The sequence below is a fragment of the Dromaius novaehollandiae genome, chromosome 9 (genome assembly GCF_036370855.1).
Source record: "Dromaius novaehollandiae isolate bDroNov1 chromosome 9, bDroNov1.hap1, whole genome shotgun sequence".
NCBI classification, from domain to species: Eukaryota; Metazoa; Chordata; class Aves; order Casuariiformes; family Dromaiidae; genus Dromaius; species Dromaius novaehollandiae.
This window is the reverse complement of record NC_088106.1, coordinates 30,174,784-30,194,446: the sequence shown is the minus strand read 5'-3', so window position 1 is coordinate 30,194,446 and position 19,663 is coordinate 30,174,784. Positions and strand designations below refer to the sequence as shown.

The 19,663-nt window shown below is 52.6% G+C and overlaps 1 protein-coding gene and 1 long non-coding RNA gene across 2 annotated transcripts; one reads left to right on the top strand and one right to left on the bottom strand.

Moving 5' to 3' along the window:
* Positions 1-3,850: 3,850 nt before the first annotated feature.
* LOC135329193 (uncharacterized) lies at positions 3,851-10,608 on the bottom strand. Its single transcript, XR_010390548.1, has 4 exons — positions 10,583-10,608; positions 8,804-8,909; positions 6,969-7,041; positions 3,851-5,612 (listed from the first exon to the last, which is right to left on the bottom strand). It is a non-coding gene; the product is annotated as an uncharacterized LOC135329193 (long non-coding RNA).
* A 92-nt stretch (positions 10,609-10,700) lies between these two features.
* On the top strand, positions 10,701-12,838 carry SOX14 (SRY-box transcription factor 14). The gene has a single exon (XM_026100573.2). The coding sequence runs from the start codon at positions 11,176-11,178 to the stop codon at positions 11,896-11,898; it is 723 nt and encodes a 240-aa protein (XP_025956358.1). The 5' UTR covers positions 10,701-11,175; the 3' UTR covers positions 11,899-12,838.
* Positions 12,839-19,663: the final 6,825 nt, after the last annotated feature.

Sequence of the window (19,663 nt, the reverse complement as noted above, 5' to 3'; positions counted from 1 at the left end):
TTTAGATCAGAGTGATAGCCTAATGCAGTGTATGCAAGTAGTCCTTCCTGGGGGAGGTGGTGATCAGTGTGGTTATCTGTGTGCCCCACATTGGGGAAAGCCTGAAAAGGCAGTGCAGTGGACAAAGAAGTCATTCTTTTTTCTTGCCCTGCAAATTTGTAGCTGCTGATTAAATCCCTTTTCAGGGCAGAGCATTACAAGACTCCTCCATGCTTTCCCAGGCAAAGATCTCTCTGCTCCTTCTGTGTTTTCATTCTCACGTTGGCCTCTGCCCACTGAATAACAGCAGTAATTGGATGTGTTAAATAGCGCTGCTCATTATTGTTTGGCTAGTAATCAGACAAGTTTCCCGTCCCCAGCAGCCTGACCACAGTACATAGAAGAGGAAGGCTGGCCACAGCTCCCCCTCCTCCCCTGCTCTCATCCGCATCCCCTCACGTCACTGCCCAGCCCAGGCCCAGCCTTGCAAGTTGTACTCCAGCGATAATGAGCTTTCTCTCCCTCCGTGGCCAGCTGGACACTGTCTGGAGGTACCTTTGGGCCACCTTGAGCTGTTTGTTTGTTGGGGCTGTAATTGCTCAAGCAGGCAAATAGCTCCAGTTGATGAGATGGGAGTGCAACCCACCCGCTAGGCCTCAGGCCTCGGGCCCATTCCTGTTTCTTGTCGGCCAGGATGGAGGCGGCCAGTATAACAGAGGGAAACGAAATGTGGCTCATATATCTTCCCAGGTGCAGCTCTGCTGACAGGCAGAGAACGTATTGCTTTGGTGTGTTGGCTCCTGGAGATGTATGGGCAGCGCTGGTCGGCTGCTGCAGAAACTTGACTGTCACGCGTGTAGGTGAACACCGAAGATCTTCAGTCTGACTGCTCTACCAGAGGTTGGAGTCACCTCGGCAAGGCTTGCCAACCCGCGCGGCCCGTACGAGCGGCAGCTCTTTGCTCAACCCGGCACCTTTGCGGAGGAGCCGGGGATTCCTGCTTGACGAGGTACGTTTGCTGCTACGCAAATCCGTATTTCTTGCTCTCTACAAAAGAAAAAAAAAGCCCCATCACCAATCCGGGCTCAGAAGCAACAGCAAATGACCTGAATCACCAGTCAGATGTAGATACCAGACCAATAACAAGTACTTTCCAACAGCCCAGTGGTCGCACGTGTTCGTATAAGCCATGCCATGTCTCTTTATCATGACTAATAGACACACTTGCAGAAATCAGAATCTATTTCCAAGTGATTCATGAGCATGTAGGGAAAGGAAGGTGGGGGAACAACAGACTAAATACACCTGGTAATTTATTTGCTATGAATAATTTGAGCAGCCCCGAGTGACGGAGATATCTTAGTTATTTATCCTGGGGGTGAAATTTGCAGGTGCTGCAGACTGGGTGTGCTCCAGCACAGGCCCTCCCTTTAACATTTTCCTCCCCCACCCCGATATAAACCTTTATGGCCGTATTTGGAACAAGATATGAGACATGCTTCATCCAAGTCTTTCATTAATTGCAGTTTCTGGAATCTCCTGCAATTTAGCCTGCCGGCTAAATTACTCTTCTCAGAAACCCCATCTCAAGGGTTAAGAAAGGGTTACTGAATGCATGTTCCCGTTTGGGCTGGGTGGGTGGAAATATTGTTTGCTTTCATCTCCAAAACTCATAAAGAACAAGCAGCTGCTGGAGAGATGGGTGCCCTGTAAATCATTGCAACAAATAAATAATGAATTGGGCACATCATTCCGTCGTAGGCTTGTATATGCACCGGCACTGGATGTGGAAGGGCTCTGCGTAGAGGAGCTCGCAGCAGGCTGGTAGCCCACAGCAGGGAGGTTGCAAATCACACCTCCGGGCCCCGGACTCACAGGACTGGCTTTCAGGAGGACCCACTGGCTGCTCTTCTTTGCTTTGCCTGAGAGCTGGTGGTTTTGCCATCACTTGGCTAAGAGCTTTCTTGGGAACATTTGCTGCAGTTTTGGGCCAAGGTTGTTTGAGCTTTTCCTTGCGGGTTGCAAATGAATAATTTTCTTGAGCCGAGCACAGCTGTGCTAGTCACTGGAATAGCTAATGCGAGTCGCAGCTCTTCTGTATCTCATATTCTGTGTCACCATATTATAACTGTAGGGTTTTGTCTTCTGGCACCACAGGACTGCAATGCATTTCATTATTTTTAGAGTTAAAATTCAGAAAGATTTTTCCATCAAATATCTTTGTATTTGTTTCCAGAAACAAATGATTAGCATTAGTATTCATTAGTATTCATGTTAACAATTGATAAAGGGCCCACTACTGTAGTATCTGTGCATAGCACACAAAATTCAATTAAAAATATAATAATTTCCTCAAGCCACGATCATATAATCTGTACCATCCCCCAAATTAGTTCCTAAGACTTCCCCCAAAGTTGGATTTACTGCACAGGGATCTGTTTTCCAATGAAAAAGGGCCCTGAGTCAGGATACTGCAGTCAAATGAGCAGGGCCAAGCTGAGGAGGGTGGGAGAGGGCATGTACAAAACAAGCCAGGGATGCCTTTCGGTAATGCCAGGTTGGTGCTGCCCCACTCCTGGGCACTGCATCTCTCTTACAGAAGACTTACGTGCATCTGGGAAAAGCTGCCTTCCCCATGCAGCCGGTTTGGCTCTCCAGCTGATGGGGAATGACTCGAGGGGTTAGAGGGCTTCTCAACCTGTATGTTTTGCCTCCTCCATCCTTCTGGTTGACTCAGTTTCTGGAGTCAAGCAGCAATTCTGTCCTGGTTCTGCAGATATTTTTTGTAGCCACACCAGGCAGGAGACCCAAGCGAGGCCAGTGGAGAATGCTTGTTACGTGGCCTGGGACAGCAGCTCCACCAGTCCCTTGGGAGGAACAACTTCTGTGGTCAAGGAAAGGACTCTGGAGGGGTCTTTCGCTTACCTATGGGGACAGATCACCAGACTCTCCACAAGCAAATGGTTGGCTCTTGGCATTTAGGGCATTGAAGTCAGGACTAACATCCCAAAGCACACAAGCAGTCAGTGCACAGTCTACATGTAATGTGGGTGCACCTTCCCTGCCCCAGAGCACGTGGCAGTATTCTGCTTTGCTGCGCCCTTGAGGACCGTTCCAGAGCCTGGGGGTTAGCCAGCAAAGAGGTTTGCCTCTAAGAGGGAAGGGTGTCACCACCAACCTCCAGCAAGCACCAAAAGGCTTCTCTGAGGCATCCAGGCCCCTATAAAAAAGTGTTTTGATGGAAGCTGTTGAATTTTCCCAATAGCATGGGCATGTATATGCTTTGCAGTTTTTCTGTAGTGAGTTTGTTCAGTGAGGTCAGTAGCAGGGTTGAATTTGTGAGATCAGGGTGCTTACGGATTTAGTGGGAGCAGATATTGGCAGGGGACCTGCTGGCTTCCCTGGTGCCAGCAGTTCAGTTCGGCTGACTGGTCTCCTATCTGGCCCACAGGAGCTGGTGTTTGATTTCTCACATGTTCTAGGGGAGAAGTGCATATTTAAAGTCTGGAGCATCTGTTTTGGAAGTATTGATGGTACATGAGAGAAGGGAGAAGAGGGAGGAGCTATGATACCATGCTTATTTTATTACTCATTTAACAACAGAATGGACCACCTGCTGTATCTTGTTTCACCGATTCAGTCCAAGGCTGTGTTTGCCGGACAGGCTTGGTACTGCAGTCTGGCATCTCAGTCTTCAATGTGTCCTGCACACAGTGTGGTCTACAGAGGTTCTTGGATTTGAAGCAGAAGAGCATCTCTTACTGCTTCCCAGATCACTGTAGTTTATAGCCACACTTGAGGAGCAGCCCTTGCACACAGTGCAGAGACAGCAAGGCTTTTGTTTCAGGAGAATAAAACAGAATGAGACCTCTCTCTCTAAATTTCATCTTTTTATTTGGTAACTAAAAACAGACGCATCTTTTTCACTCTGTCCAAAGCTTTCTTTGGTACAACTCACCAAGCAAACCAAATCTGCAGTCATGTCTAGCAATTCAGGACCTAAACAACATGCTTTAAAGGTCCTTGCATGCTCTGGCAGTAATCCAGATTCTTTTGGACCATGTGATGGAAGGGCTTCTCCAGAGCAACAGCAGACAGCGCTTGGCCATCAGAACTAGCCTGCACCAACAGCCCTGCCTTTGTATTGGGAATATGTCATGGGGAAGGAAATGGCCTCCAGTGCTAAAATATCCCAGCTCACACCTGGAGCTTCACTCAGAGACACTGAGAACAGTTGGGTGGACAGGGAGAAGAGGTCTGGAGCCCTTACAATACGAAAAATTGTCTGTTCTTCGGATACTGGATGGGTTTCAAGTGCTACCTTCTCACATGCTTTGTATTTCTGGTGAATATGTTTAACTGAAGTGCCTTATCGGTGTATGTGAGGAGAGCAGTGAGGAAATTATAGTCCGTATCTGGAGAGAGGATGAGTCTGTACGAGACGTATTGGATTAAATCCTTACTTTTGACAAGCTGGACAGCAATTGCCTATTTGGAAGGAGAGCTCCTTGGGGATGAGATTTATTCAAGCCTTTTCCCACCAGGAGGTTACAGTCACAGCAGTGCCAGGCAAGGAGTTGCTTATGCTGTTGGGAAATTTTAGTTCTCATGAAGAGTTTGGTGGGACTGCTGGTGACCTAAGGTGTGCTAATTCAGTATGTTTCACCGCCAAACACTAAATTACAATGCTAGAGACAGATGATACCGTAACACAGCCAACAAGGCCTGGGTATCACAGATGAAACACACTCCTCGCTCAGCTGGTCTGCTGAGACCACCCCCGACTTGAACTCTCTTCGCAAAGCCAGCTCCCCTGGCTCATGGGCTCCCTTGCAATTCCGCTCAATGCAAAACTGCAGGTCTGTATCCCTGAATTACACCCAGTATTATGAAACTCGATGGCAGCTCCAGTCCTTGGGACTTTATACCCTCTAATATTTAAAGCTTTACAACCCTCCACAAGAAAAAAGCAGCTACAGCATCATTCAACAACAGGTGGGGAGAAGCACCTGAGGTCCTTGCATGATTTGGTTCCTGTAGGTGGGAAGCTAAGCAAGCAGCTTATCTGTGCTGTGGGCCTTGCTGTGTTTGTGGGGGCAGATCTTTTGCAAGAGTGGGCACATGGACCAAGAAGGGCAGTTTTCACAAAAATCTAACTCCACCTTATCGGCATGTGAGAAACTGACAGATCCTAAATAAATGGAGTGGACAAGAATTGAACCAGCCTTCACTAAAATAACAGATGCTCCTGCAACTCAGCGTGGTGCAGCCCTCAGAGACCTCTGCAGTGACTGGCTTTAAACACCATTCGTCTCATTCAGGTCTCCAAATGCAAAATCTGGTACTCAGGGACAACACAAAGATTTGCTAGAACCTCACGCCTATGAACTGTTGATGGGATTACACAGATCAATAGAAGGAGTATTTTCTTCTGTATCTTAGCATCTTGACCAGAACTCCACTTCTCATGTTATTTGGCTGTTTCAGAATACTAACAGTGAGATAATACTTTTCAGCGTATCCTCTGCTTGCAGAACATGGCAGTCAGTGTCGGTCATGTTTGTCTGAGCTCCTCATGCTTTCCAGGCGTAGCAGCCACCGATTAACGGTCAGTAATCCTGAAAAAGGCTCACCTGAAATACAAAACCCTGGAGGTCAGTCTCCTTCCCTACCACAGGCTTTTCACCCAGCTTTGGACAGCCCTCTGTGTTTCTCCATGCCTGAAATTTAGCTGGGAATAATCACACTTCTGTACTTTATCCTGCACCGGGGAGGATGACTGTATGCAGCCAATGAAGTCATCAGACTCCCCAGAAACGGAGGCGTGTAAGTACCTAAGATAAACAGTTCAGCCTTGGCACTTTTCTTGAAAGTTGCAACTTCTATTTCAGAGCTTGTGTGCCTGAAAGCTTGCCTGTTTGTTTTTTTTTTCTTTTTTTTTTTTCTGACTATATCAGTTGGTCTAATAAAAGATACTGCCTTTCCTTACAAGCCTTCTCTGCATTTTCAGGCTTAGGTTGTTTATCCTTCATTTTATGCTACTCACCCTGGCCATGAAATATCTAGGAAGTCATACTATGTCAAGCACCCAGGTTTACATGCATGGCCACCAAGAATATATATGTATACTGGAGAGGCTCATCAGCTCTCCCACTTGACACAGGCACTGCCTTTGCTGCAAAATGGCGAGAGAGCAAATGGTGATCTCCTTGGACACCTTCACCAGGCATGTGGGCTGCTGGACCCAGGGACCCTCACGGGGCTCCTCAGCATGGGTCTACCCAATGTGAAGGAGAATTCCTTTCCTGCAGGATTTCCACTGGGCATTTGTCAGCCTGGAAAGGGTGAGCCACTCTGTAAGTAATAACTAATGTTGCTAACCAAAGGCCAGGAGGTAGCTGGATTGCCAGGCACACCAGAAATCCTGTGGCACTTAGACTAGGATGATGCAATGATGAGCCATGGATGAGGCATAGCCCCAGGAGTCACCTGCAGTGGTTGCGAGCAGAGATCCTTTGTGGCTACTGTGGAGCCTGCGCTGCTACCAGCTACTGTCTAAGCCTGTGTGGACAATTTTGGGCTCTCTGCCCCCGTGTTACCTACTTCTCAAGGGAAGCAGCGTCAATGCAAATGGGTGCACATCTGGCTACCGTCGGTGCTGCTCAATGCATCACCTCCGTACTAGTGTTCCCAGAGAGCTATGCCTAATTTTATTCTCAGGGAAGGTTGCTGTAATTTGGACCATAAAATCACACTGCACAACACTCCCACTAGCTCACTGATCAGGACATTTCCTCACCTGACCCCACCCCAGGCGCTCTGAGGAGACCTGGGAGTGCAAAATGCGCTGGACCTGCCTGGTGTCGGCTTCTGCTCTGCCCAAGTAAGGGGCAGATTTCACTGCACCGATGGTTCCCCATGGTGACTGGCCACACTATAATGTTACCACATGCATGGAGCCTGATCCCGGAGGGAAATCCACTGTTTACCTCCGATGTGGTGTTCCTGATGCAAAAATATGTGTAGCCTTTCTCGTTAACAGCAGACTATAATGAATGAACTCTGCAAATGAATAATAAAGAGATTGCATTTGAGAAAAGAGTTCTGTAAATGCATACAGTACCATGTTTAAGAAAAAGGATGGGGCATTTATAGCAGACCATACAGTGATATAGGAGCATATATAGATAAAATGAACAGAACAAAAATGAAGTTTAGGAAGGACTGCAAACTCTTCAGTTTCAGGGCATAAGGCAGGTCTGAATTAATGGGGGCTGAGAGAAACCTTTCTCTTTGGGGCAAGTTATTCTACAGCTGCCTCCCGCAGAGTGTGGTGCCTTCCCAGGAAGCACCTCTTGTTGGCCAACGTGAGAAAGCAGACGCTGGGCAAAACAGATCGTGGTCTGATCCCATCTGCCACATCCATCATCGCTACCTTCTTCTGTCATGTGTGTGCAGGGTAGTGACCTGCTCCATTAAATCTGTTCTTGAAGAGGGCTCTATTAGCGCAACTTTTGGTAGCTGCATTTGCATCAGTGGTTTTTTCAGGGTTGGCGAGAGGGCAAGCTGAGCAAGAAATACTGCAAACACATGCACAGAGAATAACCCATAAGTATGTATTATGATCTGCACAATTATCTCTGAATGCCTCAGTGCTGATGTGCTTGTATGTGTGTGTGCATATTTATGTAAAAATAATATCTGATGACTATGTGTTTAAATGGACCTTTTTTAAAAAAAGACTGTGGCACATGCATGGAAAATGTGTGTATGTATTTGCATGTAAAGTAACCAAATATGAAGGAAAAGTGTCAAAATATTCAGCCTGTGCACTGAGTTAATTCCCTTTATTTTAAAAAAGCATTGCAGCCGGTGGAAATCTGTCCAGGCAGTTCTGACACAGGAAGAGAAGCCTAAAAGGCATGCAGAAAATCAGGGAAGACTATTGTCCTTAGTATCTGTGAAAAGCACCAGAGACCTGAAAGTCTCTCCAAAACATGCTCCCGTCAGTTAAAATCCTCCCCCCCCCCTTTTTTCTCTAATACATAAAACATTTCTTTTAAGAGGCATTATTTTTCAGCAACTATAAGTTTAGATTGGGGATATTTGCAAATTTTAGGTGCTGTGTTCTTTGTCTGTCACTTTTGGCAATTCCAGTAGTGCAAGCCTGACCACGATTCCTAAGAGGAGGAGGGATATGCAGTAAAAACTACAGCTCTGTTTATGCTGATACTAGATTGCAGGCTAAATGATCTTATCTAATTTAAAGTTACTCCAAACGAACTATCTCCAAGCATATAATTTTAATATTTCCATATCTTCCTATTCTTATCTTTCTGTATTACCGTGATGTCATTCAGGAATAATAATTACTCTATTTTGGTGCCTAAAAAATCTTGCAAGGAGAACTGGATTTCAGTCACTGCCCTGGAAATTGCTGCCGTCCAGAAAAAAAAAAAGAAAAAAAGGAACAAAGTTCTTAAAAAGACGGTCCTCCTCGGGGACGCCCGACTGCAACAGGTGTCCTGCCGAGGAAACGGGTGTTGGAAATGAAAGTGTTCAAGGCTGCAGACATTAGCATTTCGAAGGAAATCTTTCCCTCTTTTGCTCTCTCTCTTTTTTAACGGGGACATATATACGATGTAAATTAACAAAATATAGCCCGAAATGCCCCAAGCTCCCGATCGGAGCGTGTGTAATGCATTAAAGGTATCAGCCAATGAAAGCAATGCTGGCTATTTTTTTATCATTAATATTGCAAAGCAACATTAACTGATTTGAAAGACTTTTCGCGAGCAGGCAGAGCCTGCGAGCCATCACTCACTCCCAAACGATTTGTCTTGCTATCTGGATTTTTGAGAACGATGCCAGGTTTCCCTTGTTTAATCTCCGCGCGGAATGACAAATGATATATATTTTTTTCGAAGAATCTGGGGATAAACAATGAAAACAAAGGGAGTTTTGTATTTTAAACGGCGGAGGGTGAAACACGGTGTAGTGGGGAGAGGAGCGCGGGAGGACGCGGCGCCAGCGCGGAGCCGAACCGCGTAAACGCGCCTTTCAGACGCGGCCCCGCGCTCCCGGCCGCGGCCGCACCGCGGGGCGCAGCGCCGGGCAGCCCCGTCCGCCGGCATCGCCGTTTCCACCAGGGCAAAAAAACCCGCTTCCCACGCGCGTCGCCCTGCCACGGCCCCCGCCAAGCTCGCAGGCGCCTGCCGGGGCGGGCAGCCCTCGGGCAGCGTTTTGCACCGGCAGGAGCGAGCGCCCCGACGGGGCAGCCGGGGCCACGCGTGGGCCGGCAGCCACGCGTGGGCCGCGGAGGTGCCAAAGGCGCCGGGGGCGGGAAGGGGCTGCCCGCAGCCCGCTCCCTGTTTGGGAGCGGCGGCCCGGGGGGACGGGGCTGCGGGGAGCCAAGCCGCGGCCGCGGAAGGGCCGCCTTTCCCCGCAGAGGCTCCCTCGGGCCCCGGGGGCGGCCCGGCCCGCCGCCCCCTCCGGGCTCTGCCGGTCGCCCCCCGTTTCAGGGCGCAACGAAAAAAGCCGCTCGCGTCGCCCTGGTGGCAGCGGCGCCGCAGCCGCCGGCGCTGCCAGCCCCGTCCAGGTGAACGGATTTAAATCAAGTCCCCGTCTGCCTCCTCCTCCCCAGGCTCGCACCCCCGCGGCTCTGCCGGGAAATGAAAGTCATTTGCTGAAAGCGGAAAGGAAAAAGCACAGAACAATGTCGAGGGTGGTTGTCGTTGTTGTTATTATTATTATTGCTACTATTATTATTGCTGTCATTATTATTATTTGGAGGGTGGGGGGGAGTGAGGTGCCCACCAATGGCAGTTCCTGCAGCAGCCCCGCACTCGCGGGACGAGCAGGGGCGCCGGCGCTGGCGACGGCTCCTCCGACGGGCAGCAGCCGAAGTTGCCGCCGGAGCCGCGCCGGTGCCCCGGCGGGGGAGGCGGGGGGCGGCCGGAGGGGCCGGGACGGCCGCCCCCCCGGGCCGCCGCGGGAGCGCTCCCCGCCGTGCCGCCGCGCCGCCTTCTCGTTTCCCTCCGCACCCTCGAGCGGCTTTGGCGCCGCTAGGAAGCCCGGCGCGGGGGTGTGGGGCGGTGTGGGGCGGGCGGGGGGGCGGCTGGGGCAGGTTTGTTAACCAAGCAGGTGCTAAAAACCAATAAGCCTCGAACAAACGCGGTGCCCGCAGGGATTCGGGACAATTGTTTCCATTTAATAAATATTTCCCCCAAGGGCGTTTCGCGGGAGGCAGGCAATTACTCAAAGGGAAGCGGGACGCAGGTCGGCTCCTGGGTTAAGCAGGGCTGCGCAGCGGGGGAATTGCAAGCGACAGAGCGCGCTCGGCTCGCCGCGCCGAGCCCCGACGGCAGCGGCGGCGCGGAGCCGGGCGCCTCGCAGAGCGCCGCGCCGACGGGAGCGCCTGGCCCGCACCGGCCCCGGCGCACGGGCCCCGGCCGGGGGGGCTTCTTGCGAGGGGCGGGCGCACCCCCTCCGCCCTGCCGCCGCCGGAGCACCGCGCGGCTCCGCGACCCCCCCCGCCGCGGCCCGGCGCCCCCTTTCCTCCTGGCCCCCCCGCCGCCCGGGCTCGGCGTTATCAGCGCAGCACCTCACAAAAGCCTTCCCTTTAATCTGCGCGTTTAGTGGGGCTTTTCCCCCTCCTTCCTTCCTCCCTTCTTTCCTTCCTCCCCCGCCCCTCCCGCTCCCTCCCCCGCCCCTCCCCTCCTCTTCCTCTCGCCCTTCCTCTCTCCCTCGCTTTTTAAGGTGGTCCCCCTCCGCGCTGATTGGGCGCCCGGCCGCGCTGTGAACGCCCTGCCACTATGTCAGCCTGCGCGCCGCAGCCCCTCGCCTTTGAACTGCCCCGCGCCGCGCCGCGTCCCCACCGCCGGCCCGCTGCTGCGCCCGGCGGCTCGCCGCCCGCCTAGCCGCCCGCCCGCCGGGCCCCGCGGGCCGCCCGCGCCGCTCCGCTCCGCTCCGCGCCCCGCCCCGCCCGGGCAGGGCTCCCGCCGGCCGCGGCCGCGGCGGCGGACCTGTGATGATCAGCTGAGCCCGCTGCCGCCGCCGCCGCCGCTCCGGCCGCCGCCGCCTCCCTCCCTGCCTCCCTCCCTCCGGCCGCCGCCGTCCGGTGCCGCCGCGGGCGGCCAGCGCCAGCCCCGCACCGCGCCGCCGAGCCGCCCGCCCTCCCGCCCGCCCGGCCGCAGCATGTCCAAGCCCAGCGACCACATCAAGCGCCCCATGAACGCCTTCATGGTGTGGTCCCGCGGCCAGCGGCGCAAGATGGCCCAGGAGAACCCCAAAATGCACAACTCGGAGATTAGCAAGCGGCTGGGCGCGGAGTGGAAGCTGCTCTCCGAGGCGGAGAAGCGCCCCTACATCGACGAAGCCAAGAGGCTGCGGGCGCAGCACATGAAGGAGCATCCCGACTACAAGTACAGACCCCGGCGCAAGCCGAAGAACCTGCTCAAAAAGGACAGGTATGTCTTCCCTTTGCCTTACCTCGGGGAAACCGATCCCTTAAAGGCCGCCGGGCTTCCCGTGGGGGCCACTGACTCTCTGCTGAGCTCCCCGGAGAAGGCCAGGGCTTTCCTGCCTCCCACCTCAGCACCTTACTCCTTACTTGACCCCAGCCAGTTCAGCTCCAGCGCCATTCAGAAGATGACTGAGGTTCCTCACACCTTAGCCACCAGCACCCTGCCCTACGCCTCCACCTTGGGATACCAGAACGGGGCGTTTGGCAGCTTGAGCTGTCCCAGCCAACACACCCATACTCACCCCTCGCCAACTAACCCGGGCTATGTGGTGCCATGTAACTGTACAGCTTGGTCGGCTTCCAGTTTGCAGCCTCCAGTTGCCTACATATTATTCCCGGGCATGACCAAGACTGGGATAGACCCCTATTCTTCAGCACATGCGACTGCTATGTAACACCCACCCACACCCCCACAGGCGTCCCCCCCCGAGCGAGCCTTGGGTCGCAGCCGGAACTGGGATTCACTCATGTGCATGTACATAAAACCCGCGGAAGCAAAATGCCACCCGGAGCAGGACTCTGCTGCCCGTGCACCGTGCTGGGACGCACACGGACACTCCACCTCCTCGGGGACGCGGAGACGCTCTCGCTCAAACCCAGCACTCGCACTGCGAGTCGTCTCCAGGCTCGGGGGGGTCAGATAGGAGCCCGAAACTTGTGAGAGTTGTAAATGTGTTCAAAAAAAAAAAAAAGAAAAAAAAAGAGCAAACCTTGAACTGCCCTTTTGGGACGGAAGCGAAAAAAAAAGAAAGAGAGAGGCGGTTTCGATTTTTATTTATTCTCTTAATGTATATGAGTTCTCTAGGGTCTCATGTCACTTGGACTTGACTTTGGGAAGTCCCGGTCTTATTATGATTTTTTTTTCCTTTTGCACATTAAAAGACTAGATCAACTGTGTTATATATATAAATATATATATATATTTTGCCACCACGCACTACTAGGTAAAATTGCTTTTCATGTCAGAAAAAGGCTCTTCAAAGTTAAAAAGCAAAAAAAAGAGGGGGAGAAACATTTATATTTAAAACATATGATAGTGTTTGCTTAATTTAAAACAGATAGTCCTTAAATTTGTGTGATCCAGTGAGACTAGATCTAAGTTTACTTTAGACAGAGCGTCAGGTATGAAGTCAGGCAGTAGAATTGTAAAAAATTAATAATACTAATAATACTAATAATAATAACTTTAAAAAAGAATAAAAATGATGGTAATTTAAATATGTTTTCACAATGTCTTGGGAAAAAAAATTGTATCCGGCAGGATTTTACCTCGTTAAATCTTTTCAGTTGTTGAACAAAGACATTTTGAATAAAGACAATCTGTCATTAAACGAGGCAACTACATGGTGTAAATACCGTGCCCCGGTTTACGGGCTCCCCGCCTCGCACCGCGGCCGGAGACCGCTCGGGGCTCCGGGCGCTGCCCTCCGCGGCCGGAGCAGCGCGGCGAGGCCGAGCCTCCGCCCGCCCGCAGCCCCCGGCGGTCGCCGCCGCGGCGGGGCAGCTGGTCTCCCCGACGGGGCGCACCGGGCCGGGCAGGGTCGTTCCCCGACGGGGCGCACCGGGCCGGACCCTGCCCGACGGGGCGCACCGGGCCAGGCAGGGTCCTTCCCCGACGGGGCGGACCGGGCGGGGTCGGGCCCTTCCCGGCGTCCCCCCGCAGCCGGCCTCCCCGTCGGGGCTCGCTTTGAACCCGGAGAGGGAGCTCGGCGGCGGGGAAACCCGACCGCGCTTCCCCGGCTCGGGAAAACTTCCTGCGCGGCGCGCCCGAACAGCGGGGGGAGCCCGGGCTGGGGCCGGGCCAGGAGGGGCCGGTGGCCGCGGCGGCGAGAGCCGGGGGGTGCCCCCGCCGCCCCGGTCCCCCTCCCCGTCGGGGAACCGGCCTCTCCGAAGTCGCCTCCGCGGCATTGAAGTTTTCCCGGCGCGAGGAGAGACTTGCGAGGACGGGATCGGGGGGGGGTGGATCAGCGTCTTGTCCCAACAATTAGCGGCGTTTGGTGTCGGGAGCGATCGGCGGTGTCTGGGGCGCTGTTCGCCAGGGTCCTTTGTGGAGGGAGGGAGTCTCGCTGCAGAGGGGGAGAGGTGGGCAGAGACGGAGGGAAGGAGGAAGGCGCAGGGGTCCGTCTGGAGGAGCTGAATAGCCGGAGTGATGCGTGTTTGGATGTGCTTTGCTCATTAAGTGCTCTTCGGAGACCGATGTTAGAATTAAACGGCATAACACAATTAACATACATGGGGCTTGAATGGGAGGGTAAGCAGAGGAAGAATAGATAGATAAATAAATGAGAGATCAGGCGAAGGTAAACAAAAGGCGAGAAGAGAAAAGGGCTGAAAGGAGAGGTTAGAATGGCTGCTCCAGCCTTGTTTAGCATGACAAAACGGCTCTTACAAATGAGGACAATTAAAGGAGCTGGCTTCGGGAGGGACTGGAAGCGGCGGGACGATCCGCTGGGACGCGCGGGGCTGAATGCACCCGGCGTGGGGCAGGGCGGCGCGGCGCGGCGCCGGGAGCGCCGTGCGCTGATTTAACCCCAGCTGACAGTTGCTGTCAGCCTCGGTGATAACACCGATAGCTCAGTGTCCTTTAACATCTACCCAGATTAGTTTGACAATGGTCGGAGGCAGCGCGGGGGGGAAGGCGCCTGCCCGCTGCCCGCCGGTCCCCGCAGGAGCAGGGGGCAGAGAGGCGGCGGTGGGGACGCGGTGGGGGGAGGCACGGCAACCGCCCCCTTCCCCAGCCGCCCCCCGGCTCGCTGCCGGCCCCGGCTGGGCCGGCTGGGACCGTCCGGGCCGCGCCGCGCCGAGGGGGCGCACGGCGGGGCCCCGCAGCGCTCGGGGCTGCTCCCCGGAGCGGCCTCCGCCGGGAAGCGAGCTCGGGGGAAGCCGGTGTCCGCGGGGCAAAACCGGGGCGAGCACGAAGCGACAGGGCTGGAAACTTTTGGGGGGAGCTTTCCTTCTGTTCTCCTTTCCTTTTTCCCTCCTTTCCTTCTTTCTTTCCTTCTCTTTCTTTCTGTCTCCCTATTTATCCTTCTTTCTTTTTTCTTTCTTTCCTTTCTGTCTTTCTTTCTCTCTTCCTTTCCCTCCTTCTTTCTCTCCCTTTCTGTTTCCCTTTCTCCCTCTTTCTCTCTCTCTGTCTTCCTCCTTCTCGTTCTCTTTCTCTCTCTCTCTCGTCTCCTTCCTTCCTTCCTTCCTTTCTCCTTTTGCCCCGCTTGCCCTGCCAGACTTCCCCTCCACAGTCCCTGCTCGCTGGGTGTTTCGTTTTCATTCTCCCACCCGTGTTGTCCCTCCGACTCGCTCGCCCGTCTGCAGGTGTGTAGCTATTTAACTCGTGGAGATAAATAAATTAAATAATGATCCTGACACTGCAATGAACCGATTACTGACTTTGATGTCAAAGGGAGACCAAAAAAAGAAAGAGAGAGAGAGAAAAGCTATTCCCTCGAGGGGGAAATGCAGCTCCTTGTCAAACCTGTTTCCCCACAACTGTCTCCTTCTTTCAATAAAATCATTAAACAAAGGCCGCGGGGTTATGCGCACCACGCCTTCGCTGCGCGGCCGGGCGCTGTCCCGGGCCGGGCCGGGCGGCGGAGCCTCCCTCGCCCCCGCGCAGCCCCGCGCAGCCCCGCGCAGCCCCGCGCGGAGCAGCGGAGCAGCGGGGCAGGGACCGGCGCCCCGGCCCGGCCGCCGCGGATCGCCCGCCTCGGGCTGCGGGGCTCCGGCCGCGCCGCCTCCCGGTCCTGCCGCGCCGCCTCGCCCCGCCGCAGCTCGCTTTGCCCTCGCTTTTTCGCTTTTCCTTTTCTTTTCTTTTCTTTTCTTTTCTTTTCTTTTCTTTTCTTTTCTTTTCTTTTCTTTTCTTTTCTTTTCTTTTCTTTTCTTTTCTTTTCTTTTCTTTTCTTTTCTTTTCTTTTTTTTTCTTTTCTTTTTTCTTTTCTCTCCTCACCTTGGCTCAGAAAGAGGTTCCTCTCGGGCTGGATGCTGCCCAAAGGATGTAGGACCACCTAGACAGTTAAAAGCATTCAGCCAGGCTTTCCTTAAAAAAAAAAAAAAAAAAAAAAAAAAGTAAGAGAGAGGGAGGAAAGAAATCGGAGGGCAGAAGGAAGCAGGCGAGCCCGAGCCGGAGCCCAGGTGCAGCCGTTCGTTCGCCAGGGAGCTCTGCTGCAGGAGAGACAAAGGTAGAGGGGGAATTATATGATGTTAAAAAACTTTATTTTAAAGGACACATTAAGCCATAAGAAGTCTCTGAGAGATATTACTTATTTCTGCTTATTAGTGATAATAGCCCAGTAAATTTGCTATTGAGTGTATCAAAGGCATTCAAAGAGACTTTGAAACATCAAAAAGATTGCAATTCTGATTTTACGGTTTTATTCCAGGCCCGACCTCCTGGCTACATTCCTTGATTGTAATGTTTAAAAGTGAGCCGCGATCCTCATCCTCTGCTCCAAACAGCCCCGGACGGCAGAGAGGGGCCAGCCGCGGCCCCCCGCCGCCCCGGGTGGGCCCACGCGGGGCACGCGTGGGGCGCGGGGCTGCGGCCGCGCCGGGCTCCTGCGGGCAGCGGGGTAGGTAAGGACACGTCCCGCCTGGCCAGCGGCGTGGAGCGCAGGACCCCCCAGCCTGCAAGCCGCGGGCTCACGAGGTTTGAAAGATAGAGAGGGGAAAAAAGAAAAGAGCTTAAAAATGATAACAGTGAGCTACATCCAGGTCCCCCCCGCCCCCCCGACAGGCTCCCCCCGGGCGGCAGCCGCTGCGCTCCCGGCCGGGCCGGGGGAGGCGGCCGGCGGCGCGGGCAGCAGGGACGGGGCGGCCGCCTCGGCGGGCACCGCTGGAGAGGGCCAGGTTTCATTTTTCTGCGCTGCTCCTAAATCCGGAGTGAGACAGCCTCTGCCACGGCCGGGGCTTTTGATGTGTCTGTAATTTGCCCTTTTTTCCCGTCAGTGCTTAATTTTACCTCCCTCTCTTTCTTTTCTCTGTTTCTCTGTTCCAGTCGAGGGTGTTTCATAGGAACATCAAAGTGACAACCTAGCCTTTTTTTTTCCTTTCCTTTTTTATTAGGGCAAATAACAAAATACTTCATTATTATTGTACGTGCCGCGTTTGGACAGCTAAAGAAGAAATAACGTGCAGGGTCTGTGCAGGTCCACACCGCAAGCACCAAACAGTTGTGCACGTAAAAGCCCAGAAATTAAATACAGATTGATCCCGATTTTAAAAGGGAGAGAGAGGGAACCAGGCTCTTTGAGTGTGTGAGAGAAAGAGGGGAAGAGATGAGTAGCCTGGTAATTATTGAAATATAAGGATGAGATTAATTCAAAGGAAACAAACTATGAAAACAATTGGAGCCGAGTGAAAAGCAAAACCCAGATTAGAATTTGCTTGTGGTTTGTTGTCTGTCTGCTTTCTTTCCTCCTCCCCACCCATTGTCACAGTGCAAGGCAATGGGATTTGCACACTTGAGGTGTAATAGCATTACTGCATTAATTAAAATTTTCATTTCACGTCCAGATTGTTTACTTATCTGCTAGAAACATATGTCGGGAGAAGTTGAGATTCTGGATTCTGCTCCGCTGCCCAAGGTGCAGCGCAATACAGAGGGGGAGAGGATGGCTTCAGATTTTTTTTTTCTCATTGCATCCTCCAGCCTTATCTCGGTGCTGTAAATTATAAGGAGACTCCATTGAACTGAATATGAAGATTATATTCGCGAGCGGCGCGTCCTGGAGCGGCCCCGGTCCCACTCTGAGATGAAACAAGCCGTCTTGCGCGTCCTGCGCACCCCCTGCCACTGCAGACCCCGGGGCCGGGGGGTGCCGGGGGTGGCCGGACCCCCCGACGCCCACCCCGTCCCGCGGAGAGGGAGAGCCGCCCCGCGCTGGCTCCCCCCTCCGCCCGCGCTGCACCCCCGCTTGTCCCCGCTCCCGGCCGGGGACGGCGACCAGAGCCCTGCAGAGCCGTGGGGAGCCCTGCCCGCCGCCCCCGACGTGCTTTCCGACGCCGGGAGGGGGGACCCCGAGCCGCCCCCGCGGCGCCGGCCCCGCCGTCGGGGCAGCGGGCGGCCGCGGCCCCCCCCGGGGCGCCCCTCGGGCAGGCAGCGGGCAGCGGGCAGCGGGCAGCGGGCAGCGGGCAGCGGTGCGCAGGCGGCCCCGCGCCCTCCCCGCCGCCCCCCGCGCCGCCCCCGCGCCCCGCAGCGCTGCGGCCGCGCCGTCGGGGCGGGCGCCGCGGAGCCGGGCTGCAGCCGGGGCGGCGGGCGAGGGGCCCCCGGGCGCCCGCAGCGTTTGCGTGCCGGGCGGGTGCCTGTTTATTTCCCCCTTTTTTGTTGTTTTTCTTCCTTTTTTTGGTATTTTTTTGCTTTTTTTTAAGAGACCCCTGAGAAGGCGGCGAGGTGCCGTCCTCTCCGCCGGGTCTATCTGTAATTGAATCTAGGTCAGTTATTCTAAAGCATGGGAGAGGCTGATTCCCTCTTTCCGACATCAGCCCGGAATTTGGGGGGAGGAGAGGGGGGTCTTGCAATTTCATTTAAAATGTAATGGTGGATGAACCGATAAGCAAATAGGGGGAAAAAAGGCTCTGCTTAAAAGAAAAAAAATGGCATGCTTTTAATATGCTTCCAGATGGGGGGAAAATGATTTACATGGGAGTTTATTTCCTCTTTGCTGATATGAAAGAATTACAGATACAAAACCCACTGATCTATAGAATAAAAAAAGAAAAGAAATGTTATTTTCCTGTAAAGGTATCAGTTCATTTATATTCATTTAACCATCCATCCATCAATTCACTTTCTCACTCCCTGCACATTCTCTCTGCCTCTGGTAAACCTACCCCACCAATATACTTTTCTAGAATATACAATGACGTTTCCTTAAAAAAAGAAATAATGAGAGATTCAGCTGAAGTAGGTAAAGAGAAGTTTCCCTTCTCCCCCCCCCCCCCCCCCCCCGCCCCAGCTCCCATTTTATGTTACAGATTTTGAGTAAATTAGCAGTATGAAATAATGTTTTAGTTTGGAAAAAATGTGTGTGCATCTGTAAATAATATATGCAATATAGGTGTTATATATGTGTCTACATGTGTTTATATATATACACACAGCAGAGTCTGTATGCTCAACATGTATGTACTGTGTCTCGACGTTTATGTTATACAGAGTTTATTCTCTCTCTACGTGTGTGCCTGTAAAATAAAATATACACATATTGTACAGATAGTCACAGCATTCATGCATCATAAGTGCAAGGACATAGATTTAAACATATATTCAACATACGTGTGCTGTATATATATATGTGTATATATGCACAATATATATGATGCCCACAAACACGCACATACAAAGACACCGTCTCTCTGAACTGGAGCAGAAGGTCTATATTTAAGCATAGAAAATTCTCTTAAATTCGTAACGCGTGTCCCTTATGAATGTTCAGGCACATACACCTGCATATGGTACACACTCGTGTTGGTGTGTGCACCAACACATGCTCCTATGTGCACACACAGAGAGAGGAGCCTGCAGAAACCGGGAGGCAAGGCAAGAATTAGACCAGTCTCCTCAGACCTTCAAAATCTAAGGGCCACCTCTATATTTTTTTTGCGTTTAGGAAGGCACTTGGACTTGAGATACAGTTTCCCTCATGTGAATAGTGACCAAAAAGCAAACCTTCCTCAATGCGGGTAACGTGTTCAAATATTAAAACAAATCCACCATGGACCAGCTCTTCCCAGTCTCTGCTGCCTCTTGTGTGTTAGGTGGGACTGGAGATGACTTGTTCTCCCCTGTGGTCTCGATGCAATGCTCCTTACTCGTAGGAATAGTTACAAGGAGGATGAGACTGCATGCCCTGAGAAGGAGGCTGTTAAACCATCAGTCATTTCCCAGAGACCTTCACAGAGGCGGAAAGTGGAGAAACGCAAAATAACTTGCTTCTCTGGTCTAAATGTTGTAGTAAAAGCTGTTTAAGAAGTTACATTTTTATTATAAAAATAGGTAAATAGATAGACAGATAGATAGATATAGAAATACCTATTATACAGATAAAAACACATATCTTTATCTTCAGCTAGATATTGATATAGATCCGCATATAATTTTCCTTACTGCTGTCTGTTAAAAGAGCCCAGCCAGCACTCTGGGGGTCCTTGCCAGTCTTTAAAAAAAAA